We start from the raw sequence: 23,351 nt of genomic DNA, 5'->3' as shown, positions 1-23,351 counted from the left end.
TTGGTAGATATTGATTCATTTCGTTGAGACCTTTCATTAGAATACCAAGTACCCTGAAAGATAAAACCAGTTCCACCCCTCCCCCCAACCTCCTCTTGTGATAAGGGGTCAGAAACAGGGGCGGTAGTTGGTAAAAAATAGTTCTTTTCTGTGAGACCTTTAATTGGAATACCATGACGCCCCCCCCCCCTTCCCGTCACCCACTGATCTCCAAAGGAATCGCACAAGAAAGTTGTACAAACCAATTAATTTCGATGAGACCTTTCATTAGAATACCATAAGAGGTAAACCGTGTGTTCACCCCTGCCCCCCTCCCTCTTTCAAAAGTTTTACTTTACACCACTAAATCTGAGACCAATCACTTGCAGGTAAAAGACCTTTTACCGTTTTACTTTCAAAAACAGCATCTCAGGCTCATGCTCCCCCCTCCCCCCTTTAAGACAGAGAAATTTGATTACCGTCTTGCAAACCTTCAAGGTATAGGCTAATTATTGCAAAAAATTTCAAGATCCTTGGACAATTCCCCTAAAAGTAGTTCAAAAAGGCGGTAGTGGGTCCGGACGGACGGACGGACAAGACGTAAACAATCGCACTTTTTTAATTCTTAAAAAATGCGCTAAAAATTAATAAGGATTATTATAGGACGTCGCGTCGAAAACCAATTTTCTTATGCGCCCCGTGGCCCGTGCCAATATTTCGCAACAATTGTCCTCCATTTTCCTACCAATGGCAAAAATCTAGATTTTTGCTGGGTAAAAATGACTTACTCCAAGAATGCTTTAAACTGCGACTATTTCTAGGGGTTCACCGCTTGACATCATGACTTTCAAGCAGGCTTTCAAGCTACTTATTATATCAAGTCAAACAATCGAAATTATTTATATATCAACGCCACTTGAAATATCAAGTATCATCAAATATCAATCGTTAAATTGAAACGATACTAAGAATTTAAACAATTAAAAGGGTTTTCGCCCTAAGGCGAGTAACTTCAGCGCATCTCATTTTCCATGAATTGATCAGAACTTCCCAAAAGGTCATAGCTATGTGCGCTATGTTTTTCTTTACTAGAGCCATATATGGTTAAAATTTCAAATACATATCTCCATAAATGAAAAAGTTGGCGTTACGCAGTTCGTGCTTGGGCCCATTGAATGTATGCTATAGATGTACACTTTAGAGATATTTACTATATGCGATGTGTTTGCCTTTGCTAATGTCATTTGTAGTTTTCGAATTTTTACTACATGTGATGTTTTTCTTTACTAGAAGCATCTATGGTTAAAATTAAAAAATTAAAATCAGAGAAATATCTTCATAAATAAGGAAGTTGGCACTGACTGCGCATGCGCATATCCAATGTTTGCAATATCAGATATGTCTGCCTTTAACAGAACCATCTGTGATTAAAATTTCAAAAAGATATCTCGATAAATAAGAAATTTAATATTGCGCACCTTAATCTGATGTTTTGCGATACGTTTGCTTTTACTAAAAGCATCTTTGGTTAAAATTACAAAGAAATATCTCCATAAATAAAAGAGTTGGTATTGCGCAGTTGGCACATTCGATTTTTACTATATGCGATATGTTTGTCTTTAATAGAAGTACCTGTGGTTAAAATTTTAACAAAATATATTAATAAATGATAAAGTTGACAGAGCGCAGCATGCGCATGCGTAGTTTAATCGTCAAGGTTTTTCCTTGGGTCAGGTGCCAGAGCTATACGCTACTGAATGCAAAAAGAACGAACTAAATATCTTGAAAACTGTAGGAGTAGTTAAGGCCTCGGACAAACGCACGGACAGAGAAAGTTCTTTCCGAGGTTCTTCCTAACCATAAACTGCAGTTTGTTGCATTTACATATATGTTAAGAAATAACCCGAACCTGAGAAAGATCAAACCTTTCCTTCATAGATACAATGGTCCGTATGAATAAAAGTAAGCAAATGCTTATACTTGCAAAATTCAAAGTAAATACTCGTAACTGCCCCTTCATACTAGTCTGTTTAGCATGGTTTAGTAGCGCTGCACTACGTCCTGTCCTTCTGCTTAGAAGGGTTGCTAAGTTACCCAGTGCGAAGGGGCAGTTACGAGTATTTACTATGAATTTTGCAAGTATCAGCATTTGCTTGCTTTTATTCATACGGGCCAATGTGTTTAACGGTTTTGCAAACAAACTTGGTGTGTAAATCAAAAGTTGTGGGCAAGTTGAGCCAACGGCTGTTCCAAATTTTAATGATGTTAAGATCTAACATTAACACAGACACGTTGGCCGATGGCAGTATGTTTTAGAAGCAGTGAAACTTTTACCTTTTAACTTTTTAACCACGTTGGGAGAACAATTGCAACCATTGCAAAATAGAGCAACCGGGTTAAACTAGCTTACTTGATATAAACATAGTACTAGTGAAAAAAAATTCAAGTCAAACATCAAGTTTCTGAAGTACTTGATTTTCAAATAGTGATTTACCATTTGTCCGCCATATTCCATTTTTTAGTAATTTTTTTATTAAAATAATGTACGTACTGTTGTTTCCGTTTCCTTCGAATTTCTTGTAAACTAATTATTGGCGAAATATTCCAGTGGGGGGCGAAACTTCCTGAGGTTAATACTTCGGTGAGGAATTTTTCGAGGCAACTCTTTTTGGATCTTTCGGAGGAAAAATTTACCGGCGCGAATCTCCCTGGGCGAATTTTTCGGAATAAATACTCTGGAGGTATACTGTTTGGGAGGCGAATTCTCCATGCGCGGATACTCTCAGAGCAAATATTCCGGCGGTGAATTTCTTTAGTTGAATCTTCAGGGGGAGAATTTTTCGTAGCGAATATTGCGGGGTGAATATTCCGGGGACCGAAGACACAGTCTCTTGTGGGGAATATTCTGGGAGCCCATTTTCGGGGGCCTATTTACCAGAGCGAATTTTTCGATGCGAATCGCTTATGCATGAAACTGAAGTCTCAACTCAAAAATCTCCTATGTCCTATTTTGAAAGATCGAATATTGTTTTGAATTTTTGAATTGAGTTTTAATTATAAAAATTTAATTTAACTCAACATTATAGTTTAGTTATAAAATGAATATTTCGCCATTTTTTGTATGAAATCTCGTCTCATTTTCCTCGATGAACATCACTTCATTGAAGTCTGATTTGTGAGCCCGTCTCCAAATGTTTAACTTGTTAATTGGTCCGTTCATAAAAAATTCTAAAGTTTTTGAATAATAGATTATTTACGTAAGCATCAATTTATTATCAACCTGCCAACGAATGCAAATGAATGTATATAGTCATCCTCTGAATTTAAGAGTGACGTCATTTTTCATTTGGGCACGTTGGAGCAAAACAAAAATCTGTATTCCATCGTCCATCTTTGTCCCCAAAATCTAAATCGGTTTCTATAAATGACGAAATGTAAACCACACAAATACATTCAATTAGAGAGTTGCGTAATTAGTAATTCGTTCACCAACTCATCCTCAAAATGTCCACTTCCGGTGGTGCCGCTCGCATTATTAGGGCCAATTGTTTCGGCGCATCCTTAAAGGAAATGTGTGTCGTACAAATTGAGATAAGCGTATTCCCTCATGAGCAAAGAATGATTTCGGTCGCACCTGTCATTAGAATTCATGGGATTGTCCGCAGCTTTGTTTATCGTTAGAATAAAGTAATCTAGATCTGCTAGCCGGTGAAGGTACTCATTTCAATGACTATTGACTATTAAACAGAAGTATTCATGTCATCCAAGGATTTGTCATCGAAATGAGTTTTCTACGATTGTCTTGTTTTAAAAGCCTACTTCGATCGAACACGTTCCGTGCATTTGTTTACATTGTTTTGTAAGAAGTTGGAGAAAGTCGACTACATCTAAATAAATTATCTGCAGTCTGATGTCAATTCAACCTGCTGACGGCCCAAAATTTAAACATTAGCTGCAGTCGGTAAAGAGGATGTGGAACGGTTCCCACAACGAAAGTAAGAGCGTGCTATTAAATACTGTTAATTATATGCGTTTTGCATTAAATAGGACAAAATGTAATTGATTTTAATAGAGTTTATTAGTCGGATTAAATGCACTCGGTAGTGACATGATTTTTTTTAAATGAGTGTTTTCTAATTTGTTTTTCTATACCTCTCTCTATTTTATTATCAACCATCTTTTTAACAAAATGAATTGCAGGTCTGGCGTCGTCTTACTAAACCCTTCATCATGGAGGACATGTAGGGTCTTTTGTAGTTCTTCTTTGTCGTACGCCAGCGTGGAGTGCCCCCTTCTCAGACTAATTATTAGCTGTATTAGCTCCTCAAAATAATCACTAACAGTAACTTTCAGTCCATCACAAGTAAAATTTTGCCTCGTAAGTGTTTTTTTTTTCCAATTGGAAGTTTTTTTCTGTCGAATAGCAGATGTAAGGTTTTTGATAGTATCTCAGTGCCCTTGATGTACTCAATGTATAGAATCTCCTCACAATCACACAAAACCGTTACCATCAATATGCCCGCTGAACGCTGGGTAGGTAGCTTTTAATCTCACTTTAGCTGGCTGGCTGGCAGTAAATGCGAACCCGTAGAAGAACGCTTGTAGAAAGACGAGGAGGGTCTAGAAGAGTGTACATGTACCTATCGGGGCCGTGTAATTAACAACTTTAAAGAAGGGGCTACAAGATGTGGGATCGGTGACATCTAGGCACCATCCCTGAGCGTGTTATACTGTCGGGATTTTTCCGTTTTTAGCGCATTTTTGGTAACAAAAAGGAGCTTATCATTTCACTTTGTCCGGCTGGCTGGCTGGCTGGCTGGCTGGGCGGATTGAAAAACTTTTGATCTAGACATCGTAGAGAGGTCCGGTTTTTTGCATTACCTCCGTCTTGTCGAGTTATTGGCGCAATGGACATTCATTAAGCCCGTAGTGGTTGCGTTTAATTAGAATTTGCGAAATAACTAACGCCGCTTGAAAACTTGTTTGTCCTAGGGGCGAAATTAACGACCTTTTTCAAGGCGCGCGCGCGCGTCTTCGAGAGGTAGTAAACTTCGGGCGCCTTTTACCTTCCGTTGCGAATTTTGTCACGCGGTTTAACGTTTCGTAAATCTCGAATCGCTATCTCTCTTTCTCGTGTCGCCAATAGAAGCTCGAGTAATAAGAAGTGCCCCAAAAATTAAGTACTATCTTGTGGAAGGTTTTTAGCGAAATTCACCAAAATGTGGGTGTAATATAAGTATGCACCGAAAGAGGTAATGTGATAGCCTCCGACAAAATCTAACTGATGGTGGAGTGAAAACTTCAAACGCGAATTTGGGGTGAACGGGGCGTCGGATGTGGGTACCGTCAAAGGGAATGTGGTAGCCCCGGACACGATCTTCCTGATAGTGGAGTCAAATCTTCAAACGCGAATTGCGGGTGAACGGGACGTCGGAAGTGGGTACCGTCAAAGGGAATGTGGTAGCCCCCGACACGATCTTACTGATGGTGGAGTCAAATCTTCAAACGCGCATTGGAAGGGAACGGGACATCGGAAGTGGATACCGACAAAGGGAATATGGTAGCCCCCGACAAGATTTTACTGATGGTGGAGTCAAAACTTTAAACGCTAATTGCGGGTGCACGCGGAAAGTGGGAAGCGGGTACCGACAAAGTGAATGTAGTAGCCTTGGACAAGATCTTTTATTGATGGTTGAGTCAAAGGTGGCTAATTGAATACTGATCTGCCACACAAAAATGCGCTGAAGTCCCTTCGTCACACGAGGACTTTGATAATTTTTTCCTCTTCTTCTACAGTTTTTCTCCAATTGTTTTGAAATAGGTGTCGTCACGGGAAAGTTGAGTCTGGGCAAGTTGTGTAGTGTTTTTATTGTGAAAGACATTATATTTTAGTTATGTCAAGGCAAATGACTTCTCGTTGGCACCAGTCATTCATTCAAAGGGAAAATACATTACACGACGAACAACTAGTTTGTGGAATTTTGATAGATTGATAGATTTTGACAGACCTGCCAATTTGAGTTTCTAGAGATTTCATTGGTTCAGAAGAAATTAGCTGATTGGTGGAGCATGATCGAAGGGCGTAGTTTTAACAAAGTATTGGGAATTTGGTTTTTGGTAAAGGGTCACTGAACAATTCAGTCGAAGGGAAGTTTGCGTTAAGCCACGAGGGCGTTCACATTGAGAAACCCAAAAAATAAGTCGATTTAAGTTAGTACGGGGTGGTTTTAGATTTTTTTAAAGAAATTACGTGCAATGACTTTGAGAAAATTGTAAGGTTAAAGTCCAAGGCCACGGTCTTGGAAAAACCCGAGGTCATGACCTTGTATAATAAGACAAAGTCATTTGGCTTTTTCTTCAAGGTTAACCGGTTTGTCGATCGCAAAAATAGCTTCCCGAATTCAGTTCTCGTCCGGCCGCCTGCCATTTTAACATATATCCTATATTATATTATATGGTAACAGTGCATCTTTTCGTGAGTTTTTTTTGTAAGTGAATAAGTTGTATTTGTGAATAAGGATCTTCAAACAAGAACTAGAAAATTTTTTATCTGTAAGTACCCAAGCTTTTTTTATCTGCTCTGCTTGCCCGCCTGCTTGAAATGTACAATTTGCCAAAACCACACCCTTTGATCCAGAATCCAAGACCATTATCTCACTCCTGAATCCAAAACCGCATCTTCAGTCCAAAATCCGAGTCCATGGAAAATCACAAAGCCACGGCTTCGGGGAAAAACCCAAGGCCAAGGCCACGTCATTGAGGAAAACCACGAAGTGAAAGTCCAAGGCCACACCATTGGGGAAAACCCCCGAAGTGAAAGTCCAAGGCCTTGGGAAAACCCAATGCAATGACCTTGTGGAAAACCCAAGATCATGACCTCATGGACTTAATACGATGACTTAAGAATGGGGAGGTTTTTGAATTTTGTTTGCGACAATTGCTTGACAAGTTAGTATGGGTTCAGATATCATCAAAACTGGGTTGAAGAAAAAAATGTAAACTCTTAAGCTTTATTACACATACACGTACAAAGGGATGAAATAAGATGCCTAGGACTACGCCTAGGACGTCAACTGAATGCATTATATGATGATGTGAGTTCCAAAGGTGCTATCATCGATATTAATGCTATAAATTTGGTTGAGAAGACACAAAACGCATTTTATTGATGGTTTGAATAAGCATTTTCGATGACATTTATTTTTCCTAAAAGATATCAAAACCAATTTAAATGAGAAAAAAGTTAACTTTTTCAATTATTATATTGCAAAAATCATACGGGCTTGTCAATTTTCGATATTTAATTAGGTTTTCTTTACTGTTTGCTTGAAATCTTTTTCGTTTATTTGTATGTCAATAAAATTTTGTTTGGTGTAAATACTTTACTTTACTCATCTTTCGTATAATTGTGCTGTAAGCAGGTAAGTATGTACATACATAAGAGCATACCAGTACATCTTAATACCATTCTTTCCACCTAGGCTTTGAAAAGTAAATTGACTGCATACTTCTATACCGGTCAGTCTAAGAACGAATGATTCTTAAAAATGACTATACAAATAGAAGCATCGTCTTCAACGACAAGACTGAAACTCATAGGTGCAATGCAACGATCCTAGAGCACGGTAAACAAAGGTCTATTTGAAGTCGAGACAATAGCGACCAAATCCCAAATAAAGCGAAGAGAATTGCATCCACTTCCTATTCTTTTCCGTGAGTAGAACGGAAGTCTAGGTTTCAATAAACCCTCACTTCAAGAAGGAAAAAATCTCAATTACATTCATTTGTTCAGTTGCAATAGGTGTATGCTTATGAACTTTCCTTCACATTGCGTGGTCCACAAAATGTACCGGGTGATTCATTAGAAGTGATGATCGCTTGAATTTCGCGCGTAAGGTTTTAGTATTTTTTGCATTATTAGATTGACGGTTTGAATTTCGTTAGTAATTTTTTTCTGTCATGACTGTCATTTAAGAAACCAGTGTCGCCGTTAATTGTTGTGTGCTATTTGCGGTTTATTACTTTTTCCATTTTGAACAATTTTTAGAGTTGATGCACTAAAATATGTAACAAACATGACTGTGTCTAGTGTTGTTTATAATTTGTGGTAAAACAGAAGCAGTATTTGTAGATTATAAATAAGTAAACGATTTCCTGAGAGCATGACGATACACCACTGCAATTAAATAAATGATCATCAGTTAGTACCAACTTCATAATTTTTTTGATTTGCGGGAAATTCAAATTTTCCTCACTTCTAATGAATCACCCGGTATAAATTCACGCACTTAACAAGTGTAAGAACCTATACAAAAGAATGTCCTACTACAAATTTCACTTCACAGAGTTGTAAGTAATCAGAATTAAATAATTGTACAGTCTGTGTAGTGTTGGTTGATATAATTAGCAATTCATTTACTGTTTGTTCATTTAGAGTAAAATTCGCAAACAAACGAACGAAGAATAATTAGTTAACGATGCTATTGTTCGAGACGTAATAATTGTTCCTACACACATCGGAGATAATATGGCAATGCACCCCGAGGGATCTATGTAGACCGTTGTTAGAGCAAGATAAAATGTTGAATACGAGTTTTTATCGAGTGTAGTAGTAATTAATGCTTTTGACTAATGAGTAAAGATAGATCTCAATTCATGCCTCAAAGCTTCTCATCAATTAATTTTACAACGTACAACGTAAAGCACACCTTACGTTACAACATCAATCGTGTAAGAACCATATTTTAGGGTAGTCCTTAATAACGAAAAAGTAAAATGTCAACGCAACCCCTATTTGATAAATGTGGCAAGCTGACTGGTCAAGTATGCGCGATTCTGCACATATGGGTGCAAGGGTCTTAAGGGATCGTGTTAAGGCAGTTAAGTTGCGTACGCGCTCTCGTCACGATCGTATAAGGGATGCTAAGTAGAGCATCGGACGTATTAGTGAGTTTGGTGTAATAGCCCTTTAATGTGAGTGTCTCCCACGCGTAGGTGGTGAGTGTCTCCCACGTGTAGGTGGTGAGTGTATTGTGCAGGCCATCGTGCTGGTCGTGCATTGTTGTTGGGCTATGGTAAAACCCCTGGCAGATATCCGGATATATTCCTAGGCTTTTAGAGTGCATTATGTGCATGTGCCTATGACGCGGTCCCGCGGGTAGCTCCCGTTGATTATACCGCTGAGTGATCTACTCGCTCGAGTAGATCATGGTGTCGACCCAATACGAAACATAAAGGCCTCATTGTTAACACAAACAGTTCGGGGGTGAGCTCGACCTGGATGTCGTTCCCAGGTAGGGCAATGAGTGACATAGATCGAAGTTACTGATCTATTGGCCGAGGGTCCTAGTCAGAGGGCCAAGGCGGGATGTGTATCCTAAATAATACACGTGCGCGCGGCGTAACCCTTTCCCAAATAGGTATGAGTTCCATCTTAACCCTTCAGGAAACCATCTCCAACGACGCATTCAACCCCAATCGCCAACCGGAGTGTTCGGAGATCCAGGAGCGCTTAGTGCCAGTTCGGGGCTAACGCCCCCCGGTGAGTTACTTAATTAATTGGCGAGGATTGCGGTTAAGCAGTCGCGATATTTGTTTACATGACCCTTGAGCGCGGGAGACGACCAGTCAGACTGAATGCTGCCATGCCAACCCCTTACGCGTAGATTACAGAGGGACGTTTCTAATGAAAGGTGAGTTTACAGTAGATTTGTCGCATCTTAATAATGAGTTCTGACCAACAATTGGCTCCAATTTAATTACCGATTTCCCTTGTTGATATATAATAGACCCCCCCATTACAATCGTTACAATATCAACCCTATCTTGTTTGTGCTGCTATTAAATTGAGCATGCAAAATCTTTTTCCTGAAATAATTATCCAATAGCTTCTCTCATAGAGGGAAGCTGTCAATTGAAGAAAAAAGAAAGTCACTCAATCAGAATCATTTTTGCGGGTTTTTTAAAATATTTTAAAGTAATTTTAGTTCCGACATTATTTAGGGAATTTTAAAAACAAAGAGGGGATACTGTAATGGGAAATGTTAGGTATGCCTTTGAAACATGCATGAGAAACGTAATTTCTTTTTCTTTAATACGAGTTAAATTTTTTATCCTCGTCCATCACTGAAAAAGTCTAAATAACTGCATCTGTTCATACTATTACTTATAATTTTCCGTTCTTGAAAACTTCCCTCTCCCTTTCAAATTTCAACCATATCCGACTGGTTGTAAATTGAGCATGCAAAATCTTTTTCCTAAAATAATTATCTAATAGCTCTCTCATAGAGGACAGCTGTCAATTGAAGAAAAGAGAAAGTCACTCGATCCGAATCATTTTTGTGTGTTTTTCTTTAATATTTTAAAGTAATTTTAGGTTTTTTTTGTATTGAGCTTCGACAGCTATGGTCATTAGCCCTTGTTGCTAATTTAAATGAGTTCCAACATTAGGAAATTTTAAAAACAAAGAGGGGGTACTGTAATGGAAACTGTTAGGTATGCCTTTGAGACATGCATTTGAAACATAATTTCTTTTTCTTTAATACGAGTTAGAATTTATATCGTCCATCCCTGTATTTATCGCACGATAGTTAAATTTCGGTCAACAACATTGAGGAGCCTCTATGGTTTGTTTCCGTTGTTGAGAGAACGTTGGTAGGGTATTAATAGTGGGTAATATCCTATTGTGTATTTTTTTGCCGAATAGTTTAGAATTAAATTAGTCGTTCAAATGTACAGCGGTTTTGAGATATTGCACTAAATTAAAACATTTGTTATGTAAAGTCCGTTTTACAAGAAACTTTTGATTTTGGAGTTAACATAGTTCACTTTAGAGTAGTTAATCGTGTACCAAATAAAAGGGTGATCACGTAAAAAGGGCAGTATATCTTTTAGTTAACTTTATAAATGAAACTTCACCATTTCCACTTCGCATTTCGACGAGTTTCAATACCCATAAATTATCCTTTAAGCTTCATCATGATTATTGATTAAAAGAACAGTCACATGTAAAAACTTATTCCCATGAAACCTTAGGAATTTTAGGATTTGAAAAATGCCGATCCGAATGATGCGAAAAATTAGAGAATTGAAGATTATACCCGAAGTTAAATTACTCCGCTATCACCTCTCAGTGTTTGTCGCATTTATTATTACACCACCAATAAGCCTTAGTTATGCTTTAAAATAAAACCCATTGTTGTAAAACGTCGTTTAGGCGCATAAAAAATAACGACGTCCTTTATTTCGTTCAGGACTTCATTCTTTGCCGCAATAAACCATTCCTTCGGTTGCAGTTGAACGTTCTAATTATTGATCGGAACGCGCCAGACGTTTCCATCACGTTAAAGTGCACCCTTAACAAACTATTCGATGCCAGACACAGCAACCCCAATGCCTGCATGCACACAACTCTCCCCATACAACCCACATATTTCTGTACGTGGTTATAAGGATAGACCCTTATTTTATCTTGCGGATTAGAGACAATTAAAATGTAATCTTCTTACAAATCGAAATGTAATCAAGTTACAGATAGGACGATGTCAATATTAGAAAGCGAGTTTTCAAATTGATTTTTCAGACCCTTTCCTAATAAGAAATTTCGTATTGAAGTGGAGTTGTACACAAAATGCGGCCCTATCCAGAAGTCTGAACTTCAATTGTAGGAACGGAAATTGGGGACAGCATTTGTATGCGGATAGGGGAGTGAGCCTAGTGAACTTTTATATTAAATTCCTTACACTTTGTTTACCTTGACATTGATTGCGCGCTTCCTATTAAAATGCGTCAGCAGTTTTACGATAACTTTTTTTGGGTTGACCCATTTTGGGTATAAACTCTGACATTAACCGTGACATTCTTAGTTCGCCATAACGAATTAATCAGCCTTCTTCTTCCTATCTTTCTCGCTGTCTCAATCTGGATAATGCGCACATAGGGATATTAGCACCCCTGATATTCCATTTTATAGTATTCACCTGAGTACTTTTGTTTTTCAATAATATAAGCCTATGATTTTTTAAGATATATCAAAAGAGCCAAAAAATGTAAGCCTATGATTTTTTAAAATATATCAAAACAGCAATCAATTTTCTGCACGATAACATTTAATATGCATATGATTGATATTCAAAAAAAAATTAAGAAATTCGTGATTCAATATTCAAAAAACTTATTAAGTCTAGCATACCGTGTGCTGTCAGGATACGTGTTGTGTTACACGGGTATATCGTATCGCGCAAAAGTAAATCTTCGAAACGAAACATTGAACAAGTAGGTCTTTTCTGTGTCATATGCCACAAGGCTTGCTAGAATTCATAAGTTTTCCAAAAATGGATTTTTTTGTACATCAACCATTGATTGTTCCTTTCAAAAATCTTAAAAAAACATAGACATTGCATTTGACAACAATAAAAGTTGCAGCTACTTCCGGTTAAACCGGAAGTGTTACATATGCCATCAGATAGATATATAAAATTATATTTGACAAATGTTTCGTATCTCGTCAAATAAAAGAAAGAGGTGTTGAGGTGATCCACATATCTCGAACACACTGTATATACGAGTGTTTTATCATTTCATTTCATCGAATGCTGTAATGTTTCCTCAATCAGCAGAATGAGTATATTGAGTTGCTGGACCTATCAAAACCCGCAGAGAGAGAAGTCCTCATTGTTTGTAAAAGAGTTGTTTTGATGTCCATAAAAATTCTAGAGCAAATTTAGTCAGAGTTCCGTTTACTTTATGAATATTTCAAAGAATCACAGTATGAGATATCAACCGGTGCCCTATTTCTTAAAACTCGATTTTACTTTTAATTGTATCCGCGATAGTTCTACAATGTGATCAAAAATGAATTGCTGTCGAGTCACCTTTGCAATTATTGTTTACATGGGAATTCGTATTTAACTTGAACTTCCAAAGGCGACTCGACAGCAACTCATTTTTGATCGCCCGTTATTACTCTAAACATAAAGATCGTAAAGTTCGAAAATAAAATTTTTAAACATTCGAGTTTCTCCATCTTTTAGGTATTACCAGGACTTTTTTCCGCGTCAAAAATAAAGTCTGAGCTCCAGAAAATGGTGGAAAGAAACTCCCGTTTGTCGGAGGAAAGTACTCTCAAAGGCAAAATGAATCGACTGGACGAGGCATGTCTATTGGTGAAGTCGAAGCAAATACCTGGACAACGGAGTGTCGGAAGAGGGTACTCATAAAAGGCAAGTGGAACGTCAGGACGAGACATATCTATTGGTGGTATCAAATCTTTGTGCAAATATCTGCAGAATGGAGTGTCAAAGGATTTTGAATGTGTGCTAGGGGGCCTTTAAATGTTTATATGTAAAGTGCCTCTTCCCCATTAATCATCCACCAAGAAAGTAAACATCGATAGCATGCTTCTGCCTTATAATATGTAGCAAGAATACTCTACTTTCAAATTCTGATAAAACTACATAAACAAGTGATATAAAAACAAAAGAGCATCAGAAAACAAGTTGTTTTTTTGTTAAATAGAACGGTTACTTTTTTGCAATATCTTTAAAGAGCTTGAAATTCTCTTTACAATTATATCAAATATGTTATAATTACCTTAGAAATTAAAGCTACAGTTATGTGTTTAGAGCCAATCGCAGCAGCTGTGAAAATTTAAACAAAAATATAAAATTTAAATTTATTTTCAATCATTTTTTTTTAAGTTAACCTCAATGCAGATTCATATGTTTGAGACGAGGTTTGAGACCGTTAACCTTTTGTTTGAAATCGCGTTCATGTTTGGTGTAATGTTTGCTAAATTGTTGTTTATGTTTCGATTGTATGGTCTTGGCTCTAACTTAGATTTATATTTACGATCATTCTTTTAAACAGGTAGAAATTATTGAATTGTTTGAGGTATTGTTTGTAAACTAACATTTTGGCCCTGAAGAGCCGGTCACTGGGGCGGCAAAAGCGGTAACTAAATGAGTTACGACATTCAATACCGGGACTGATCTCGACAATCAACTATGGACTCGAAACCCCGAACGAGGGGCGAGTTATCTATCTCGGGGGCGAAATTCAGTTTAGACTTTACGTGTGATATGTGAGTTGCGATTCACTGATTCCCACATATTTTGTTGTAACATTGACTTTGCCCTACAAGACCATGTAATTTTCCATCAATATTTCTTATAATTTTTGCTACCTGCTTAGGTATCCTAAACTTCAATTTATTAATCAAAGGTCAAGATTTCTGAATAATTACACTTGACACGAATATTTTGCCACAACATGTTTCATTGTTTTGTTGTAATGTTATTATTAAAGTTGTGCTCCTTGCATTAATTGTGTCGGATAATAATGAATATTAATATTAAACAGGGCGACGTATTTCGAATATGTGAGATACGTCCTCGTTTTGAAATCTCGACGTGCGTTGCAGGTAAAAGTGCAAATAAACCACCTATCATACGACAGAGATATAATATGTATTTATGTGCGTATTTGTTTTTATGTATCAAAAAAGAGCCACCTTGCTAATACCCTATTTCTAATCAATTCTTTTAGTTAGCCCGTCATAATAACTAATGACTGAATATTAATTTGTCCACTTTTTTCTTGGCAAGTTTATTCTTGGAATGTAATTTATTTGCACTTAAATTTCTGAACTTTCACCAGCTTTATAATATGAGCAATAATTATTAAACAAACTTTTAACAATTTCGGTGTTTTATTTTACGTTCCCACCCTACTGTACTTCAGGTCATAGCGTTGTTTACAACCAACGTCTTGTCTTAGATGTTTGATCACGTGCCACTTTTCGATTTCAAATTTAAGCGGGATAGGTTTAGGTAGTAGTTTAGCATTTGGAGGGAGTATAAATATTCCTAGGTCATCTTCCTCTACGACTAGTTGCGTTTATCCACCGATATCTACTACTATGTACAGTGGATCTACTTCGATTTCCCTCGCACCAAGTGGATTTTTCAAAAACTACAGGGAAACGAATTTTGGAACATTGAGGAACAATGGATTCTGGAGATCATTATCCATTTGGGAACTTGCACAGAAGTTGGCCGCATACCTTCCGAAGCAAATTTTCCGGTAAAATTGTTTTTTTCACAAGGGTTACAACTATTTTCCTGTTACACATCGAATAAATCTAGAAAACCTAATCGCAATTTTCCGCGCTGGTGTTTTCAAATTATAGGACATTGAACAGAGCGTCTCACTACCTAATTGTTTACATCTAATAAAAAGAAGATCCGCCACATACTATAAAATTAATCATTTAAGCAATTAGCACTTATACGCTATAAATAAAATGATTTAAGTATATTCGCAAACCGCATATGCATTCGTCATGCTCCGGCGCTAGAAAAAGGGATGTTTAATTTCACATTATTCGTCACGGTAAAATATACAATGTGGAGTGGAGTGCAATTTCACACCATCCCCACTTAAAATAATACCAGCAGGCTAAATAAAATGTAATTTGCAAAGCTTAAAGCGGCAGCGACTCAAGCTAAACATAGCACTACTTCCGTAGTATGAGCGTAAAGCCTATAAACAGACATACTTTATGTTCCCAGTTTCCATTTAAAAGTTTACATTTTTAATTTCGGTCTTGAAGTAAAAAAGAACTTACCTAAACGCGTTGTTTTACGTTTATTTCCGCTGACAGATTTAAGGCACAATTACGCTTAACTGTCTTCAATAAGAGCGTGTAAATATATCGACAGGAATTCGATCGCTGTTTACATGTGGCCGGGTAATTTGATTGCACTTATGAGACACGATAATTTAAGGATCAATTTATCACATATCCACGACACGCATGATGCTGTAGAGTACAGTGCGTTATAACGCGCACATATGTCGCCTCGCGTAAAGCTCGAGATCCCCTCGTTCCTGAAAGCCGCCTCTACACCCCTGCAGAAACTACCAAAAGCCAGCCAGAGAGAAGTTATAATCCCTATTTCGCTACATTCGAAACGCAAGGATGGATACAGGCTGTTCGTTTATCGTCGAACAGCTGAGTGTTAGCGATACAAACAACCGTCTCAAACGGCATCTGCATTAAAAATGCGAGTGATTAAGACCGCTTTATGGCTAATTCGAGAGGATTAATCAGAAAAACCTTTTAATTTCGCAGTATAAAAACAAACACGTCTATTAAATCGTAAATAATTCAAGGCAAATAGATTCAATCACGAATTGATTTGACTTAGTTTGATGGGCATTATTATTATATTGACCGGGACCCACTTCAAACTACAACACGCATTGCCCTCCTTTACGCATAATGCACGCATACGTATCAAATCAATCATATTCGATTTCTGCAATGACGCCGTTACCTTGTAGCCATTTATACAATCGTATCAATTAAGTTTATTATTGCCTGTTTTTGGTAAAAAGTTAATTAGCCGTGATTTATGGTGGTAATGTAAGTCTGCATTTGCTATTTGAGACCTTGAGATCTTGGCAAACGGCCATTCTGCGCTAGAAAACGAGAGCACAAAATTAGAACGAATGATAAGTTTACATCAGACTGACAGCTTGTGACTGATAACAATTTTTCGAATGAAAACAAGAAAATTAGCGCCTCACTTCTGCTAGTAACTTCTGTTTGAGACGGGCATAAGTGAATATTTTATAAATTTAAAATCAAATTTACCCATATTAAGCATTTCAACAGTTACTAAAATTTTTACAGCAGGTAACGTCTGAAAGAGAACGATGCTGGAAATTACGAAGGCGTAGAACGGCCAACAACGACTCCTACATTTTTTCATAACTTTTAAGTGACAATTGTTTTTCATTACCATGAAGGGTAGAATGTATTGCAACAAACTCCAAGCCTCTCCGCCCCTAGAACAATTCCCCTGAAGTAATTCAAAACCGCCGATGTGGGTCCGGACGGACGGGCGGACGCAACGCAAACAATAGTACATTTTTTTAATTCTCAAAAAATGCGCTAAAAATGAATGAGAGGAAAATATGAAACAACAGAAAATAGGAAAAGGTAAAGGGAAGATGGAAAAGAGGCACCAAAGAGGTGACGACTGCGCGATGTTAAAGAGGCGTGAACTGGACATGCAAAGAGATCTGCTAAGGGTCGAAGAATAGGAAACGCAAAGGAAGAAATGTGGGAGAGCGAAGGTGGTTTAAAGTAGGAATGACGGAAGAGGATCGTGGAGAATACGAATAAAGGGGAAGGCAGGGGGTGGCTTAAAGAGGTACAAGTGAAGTGTGAAAGTGTAAAAGAATCCCGAAGGGGATTGAAGGACTTACAATAAAGAAATGAAGGATAAGATGGGAGATTTGGGGCAAGAGTTGGAGTTGGTGGAAAGAAATCTAGACAAATCATTACTGCGAAAAAAACATGAAAAAGTAAGGGGGTTTTAAAACAAGGATGACGACGAAAGGAGTGAAAAGAATAGTATAATAGGTGGTCGCTTTGTCAAATTAAAAATTCGGCCTTGATTTTGCATTTTGGCAAACAGGAAAATTTTCACATGTACCGCTTCGTAGCAAAGTTGAACGAAAGTAAGTCTGGCGATAATAAGAAACGTATTGGGGGAAGCGAGCGCGGTTGTCACGATTTTTTCAGACCTAAAAGGGAATGAGATTTTATATTTGTAAGTGCTAAAAAATGTTTAAGATCGTATAAGAGCAAATGATTAAGGGTATTTAAGAAAGCCGCTTTGAGCAATAGAATTTCTACTTATAATATCCTATTCTTTAAAGGCCTTCCAGCGATTTCCATGTACTTTCAAGAGCCCTCTAAAGGCATTTGGCTTCAGAAATCTATTTTATTATTATTCTATTTTTATGTTCTAGATACACCCATTCCTTTAAGTATGTTAAATTTCTCTTTTATCAGATAAATAGTAAGGGAAAACTCTTTAATTGTTAGGTCTTATTTCTTCGACTAATACCTACTACAAAGTTGATACCGCCAGATTCTTTTNTAGTGAATTTACAGAAAAATACCAAAAATACATTCAAACCAAGAAGGTTCGCTTAGACCAATGTAAAAAAAAATTAGCAGGTAGTTCAAACGAGAATGCAAGGATTTTAAAAAAGCAAACAACCATAGAATCTAGCTTTTATCGTGGGCAAAGGGTTAGCCAAGATGAATTTAACAAGAGGTTGTTAACGTTTATTGTTAATTCTATGTCTTCCATTAATACAGTAGAAAATAAATATTTTATTAAACTGTTTGATGGTATGAACTTAACTGTTATGACTAGAAAAACAGCTATTCAAAAGATTAACAGGCTGCAAGAGGATAGTGTGGAATCATTAGTTAACAAACTTAAATCAGTAAAATATGTATGCACCACAAGTGACATATGGAGTGCAAAAAAACGGAGTTTTTTGGGCGTTACTTGCCACTGGTTAGATTCTAACTTGAAAAGACATTCTGCTGCATTAGCATGTCGTCGATTTCAGGGAACTCATTCTTATAACAGGATTGCCGAAATGTTAGACGAAATTCATAATAAGTATGAGTTGGATTCGAACAAAATTGTTGCCACTGTAACTGACAACGGTGCCAATTTCATTAAGGCATTTAAAGAATTTGGTATTGACATACCATCTGAATTAATTTTTAGAAACGTCAATAATGAGAATGAAATACATACAATACTCGACAGTAATGAACTTGGCAGTACTGCAAATAGTGGTAATACTGATGAAAATAATGAAATAGAGGATATTGACGATGTTTTACCCTCATTTGTTTCAATTAATAGTGATTATTGCGATAATCAGGAAACTTCGGTAATGCTACAGTTACCTCACCACGAGCGCTGTGCCAGTCATACACTTAATTTAATTGCGGTGACTGATGTGAAGAATGCAATTGAGAAAAATCACGCGACAAGAAGCAGACATACTGCAATTATGGCCAAGTGTAGTTTACTGTGGAATAAATGCTCGTATCCGAAATCTGCAGAGATTGTAAAAAACGTACTGGGTCATTATTTAAGTTATCCCGGAGTGACACGCTGGAACTCGTATTACGACTCCATAAGTCAAATCGTAAAAGAAAAAAACAAGCTGAGCGAATTATTTCTAAAGCTAGGTTTGAAGAACTCGCTTAAAGAATCGGAACTTGCTTATCTGAACGAATACTGCAAAGTTCTTGAACCTCTTGCTACCGCTTTAGATAAGTTGCAAGCTGAAAATAATAATTATTATGGATATTTGTTACCATGTATTGTGTCTCTAAGGACAAAGTTTGTAAAAATGCAATCGGCAAATTTAAAACAGACCAACCACATTCTAGATGCATGTCTTAATGGTTTAGAGGTTAGATTCAAAAATCTACTAACATTGACAGACGAGGCAAATAATGCCATTATTGCGGCATTCACTATACCCCAATTTAAGCTCAGGTGGTATAATGGTATAAAGGATACGGCTATAAAATCTTTACAAGATATAAATAAGATAATTGTCATGGCTGCTAAAAATGTATGCGCTGAAAATGAAACTAGCGACAGAAGCAAAGTAAGATTTCCGCAAAAGGACGATTTCTTTGACTTCAATGAGGCGACTACTGAATTAGAATTAAATTCAAGTACCTTTGTCAATGAAGTGGAATTTGAAATTATGCGTTACAGTAACGATCCGAATTCTGCATTAACTTGTGTCAACGATTATGCCATCATTAACAAGCTGTTCATAAGATACAATACTAGTCTTCCTTCAAGCGCTCCAGTCGAGCGTATGTTTTCATTCGCGTCGATTATCAACGCTCCTAAAAGGCATGCATTGTCTGATACAAATTTTGAAAACCTCGTGTTATTAAAAGCTAATGGCTGTTATGAAAACTAATTTTATCGTTTCAACGTTAGTTTATCATAAATACTTAATGCATTTTTTGTGTTCAGTGTGTTCTTATTTTATTTTGTTAGAATTTGTTCGTTTTTATTGTATCTAATGACTTTTTGTAAACAGACAAATGAACTTTTTTTTTATTTAAATTATATACCAAAAAATGTTTATTATTTAATGCAAACTTGTTACCAAACCAATAATATATCTGATTTTTTGCGCATTTTTGAAAAAAAATGTAGCTTAATCATACGCTTTGATGTCCGGCTGGCTGTGCCAGAAAAACTTTGGATCTAGACATCGTAAAGAGCTCAAATTTGTTGCATTAGGTCAGTTGCATCGAGTTAGTGGGGCATCGAACAATTTTGAAGCATAAAACCCTCATTAAACACGAAAAAACTTAATTTAGCAAAAGTATAAGCGTCGTGCGACGTACGGTATTGAAATCAACTGGTTGTCTTAACATAAATAAGTAATAACGCACGTCGCAGCTAGCGGCAGACGGTAGAAGTTATGAATTAATAAAGTTATAGGTATCATTATTACGATGTGGATACATGACATCATTAAGATAAGAATAAAGAACGTTTCTATCATTACGCATTACGCAGAAGGTCGAGATCCTTTTCGGGGGCAATGTTTTTCAACAGCTGATTTTTTAAATCCCTTTAATAGAATACTGATCTGCCACCCAAAAATGCGCTGAAGGCCCTTCAATTTAAACGAGGACTTTGACCAGTTTTTTTTCTCAAATAGGTAAATATGTTTGTATTTGTATTACCTTCATTCTAAGAGGGCAAATGTTTATATCGCTTTTATTTTGAGCGGACAACCTTCAGCCTAATCTGCTGTATCGATCCCCAAAGTGCTTTTAAACCCCAGAGTGCTTTGAAAGCACTTTCAATAAGCCAGACATTGTTTTCAAGTCCTAAAGTGCTTTCAAGCACCAAAGGGCTTTCGAGCAATAAAGTGCTTGCAAGCCTTTTGTGTACAAGCACAGTGCTTGGAAGGCTTGTTGTAAAAGGCTTGGTGCTTGGTGCTTTGTCATTGTAAATTACTTTTTAAGAGTAATTGGTAATTGCAAGCACTTTTTAAATCCAAAGGGCTTAGTGCTTGGAACTTGCAAGTACTGTTTGCGAGTGCTTGGTGCTTGGTGCTTGAAGCACTTTCTCAGAGTGCTTTACCCAGCTCTGCCTACTACAAAGTTGATACCGCCAGATTCTTTTAAAATGGTAACTTATAGGTTATGTTGCCAATGGCATAACATGATTGTTATTTGACTAACATCGCATGCGTGAAGTACCTTCAACGGTTTGGCAAGAATGTATCAACGTGACGTCACCTAATGCCTCACCTCTTGTGCCTAAAGGTGAGATTCATGATACACCGCTACAATGCCCTCCTGGATGACGCAGCGGCCCGCGGTCGGCATGTTGGTGACGTTCGCGTTCCGACATGTTTTTGAGTAGTCGTGATGTGGCCGTCGACGGCGGACCGCTACCTTTACCGTGGAGAAAGCACCTAATACTGGTTCGATTCTTCGCTGTTTTGTGTCTTAGCAATACGAACAGAGGGACCTCTAATTTCGTTTGTGTAATAATCGAGCTTGAATGTGTGCATTGTCACCTGCACGTTTTTGTGTTCAATTTAATGGTAACACATGCCAGAGCAGAGCCATGCCATTTTCATGTTCTTTAGGTACATGCAATTTATCATTTTTGGAATTGTTTTGTATAAATTGATCGTAGATGTGTTTCATGTGTTTTTGTACTAAATTGATTTGTCCTTATTGTCCATTTTGACTCGACTACCTGATTTTCATTGTACGATTTGAGATATTTGATTCTGTAACTGTAGTTGATTAATTTCTCGTATTTGTGTATGATATTTTGTTGCTGGTGCGTTCAGCTCCTGAGCATCTCGTTTGCGTTTGTACCGTTCAAACTGGCAGTTGTGGTGATAGAGTTAGGACCCTAACAGGGTGGGCCAACGTCTAGTGACAGGGAAAACATCCACTAATTTTACGAATAAACGTATGCAGAAGAAATGGAAGGCAGGTACGGCTACTTTGAATAGCATTGGAGATTGGAAAAATTGGCGCAAAGTGTCAAGAATATTATACGAAATTATGAAAATCGTTCGACATGACGTCATACTCACTCACTCACCCTTAACCTCCCATTTACTTTCAATAAGCAGTATCTGTGCTAGCATAACCTAACACAGACAGACAGACAGATATATTTTGCACTGCAAGTAGAACACCACAGATGCGTAATAGCATCTTGACACACGAGACGACCAAGAATTTAAAATGAGTCCAGTGTCACTATGCAACGAATGATAAATCTAACTATAAAATACATTTATTCACATACACCACCACCAAGGATCTGAAGTGCGATTTCGTCTTAAAACGCATCTAACATTTGTTACGACATGCATCTGCCAAGGATTTAAAATGTGACCGGTATGATTTTGTCAGCTAGTAAAAACCAATTTTAAAACACATTTGTTCATACACAAGACCAGAATTTCAAGTGCGTCTCTGGTGTGAAACTACGAGTAGAATAACACGCCACATGCCAGTGAAAGCGTGAAATTCCGAAAATATCAACTCAGTACGCATGTTCGGTATTCTACTGTTTGCTATCTCTCTCACATATGCCGAGTTAGTGGCTGTAGGCTATATCTATGGAATATAGGTATGTGATCTAAGAGCAACATTCAAAAACGGACAGGGTGACGTACGTGACTGTAAATGAATGCATATTCGAGAATATTCCAGAATGAATCGAAATTCATTATGAATACTATTTTGCAAACGCATGTTGTACCATGTATGTACAAATGGATTCATTACATACGAGTACTTTGTATAAAAGTTCATTTCTGCAAAAACGAATAACTGCTACAGAGAAACAACAAAAACGTCTGTTTACTCACATTAAGTCGTCAGTATAACACCAGATTTCACTCCGCACATGCACAATTCTAAAAGTAATTAAGCATAAAACGAGTGTATTTAAACAAGTTCTAACAATAGCCTCGTTAGTGATAAAACACTAGTTTATAGCTATGATTATAGCATGAGGTGAATTTAGAGTATATACCTACTCTGCACGTACCTACTTTGCACGATTTGTTAATCTCTCACTCCCTAATAGCATAAGTAAATTAACAATAATCAATGCGACGAGCCGACTGATCTCAGAAATATTTATTCACAGCTACACACGCTAATTAATTTTAATTCTTTGATTCCTTTTTTTACAATTTGTTTATAAATTTGTTACTTCAAATGAAACTTCTCCTAAGAAGAAAGAAAATGTTTATGCCGCTGACTGATACGTTGAGCTATTTTAAATATTTATCTGGCTTGATTTAAACGCCGATTACTCTTCCTAAATAATTAAAGATATTAATAATGTAAGCAAGATTGGTTTCAGTTCCATTTGTACGGAAAAAAGAGAGCATTTATGGAAAGATAGTTTTGGGTTCCGTTAGTTTGATTTATGCCTTCGAAAATTTATAAATCTACT

The 23,351-nt window shown here is 37.1% G+C and overlaps 1 protein-coding gene across 1 annotated transcript; it reads left to right on the top strand.

Moving 5' to 3' along the window:
* The first annotated feature begins 18,447 nt into the window (after positions 1-18,447).
* On the top strand, positions 18,448-19,809 carry LOC116169093. Its single transcript, XM_031485121.1, has one exon. The coding sequence runs from the start codon at positions 18,448-18,450 to the stop codon at positions 19,807-19,809; it is 1,362 nt and encodes a 453-aa protein (XP_031340981.1).
* The last annotated feature ends 3,542 nt before the right edge of the window (positions 19,810-23,351 follow it).

This window comes from Photinus pyralis, unplaced genomic scaffold (assembly GCF_008802855.1).
Source record: "Photinus pyralis isolate 1611_PpyrPB1 unplaced genomic scaffold, Ppyr1.3 Ppyr1.4_LG4, whole genome shotgun sequence".
NCBI lineage: Eukaryota > Metazoa > Arthropoda > Insecta > Coleoptera > Lampyridae > Photinus > Photinus pyralis.
Note: the sequence above shows the minus strand (reverse complement) of the source record. Positions and strands in the feature narration are given on the sequence as shown.

Excerpts from the sequence above, each read along its gene's own strand:
- LOC116169093 (XM_031485121.1), top strand. The coding sequence starts at position 18,448 with ATGTTAGACGAAATTCATAATAAGTATGAGTTGGATTCGAACAAAATT.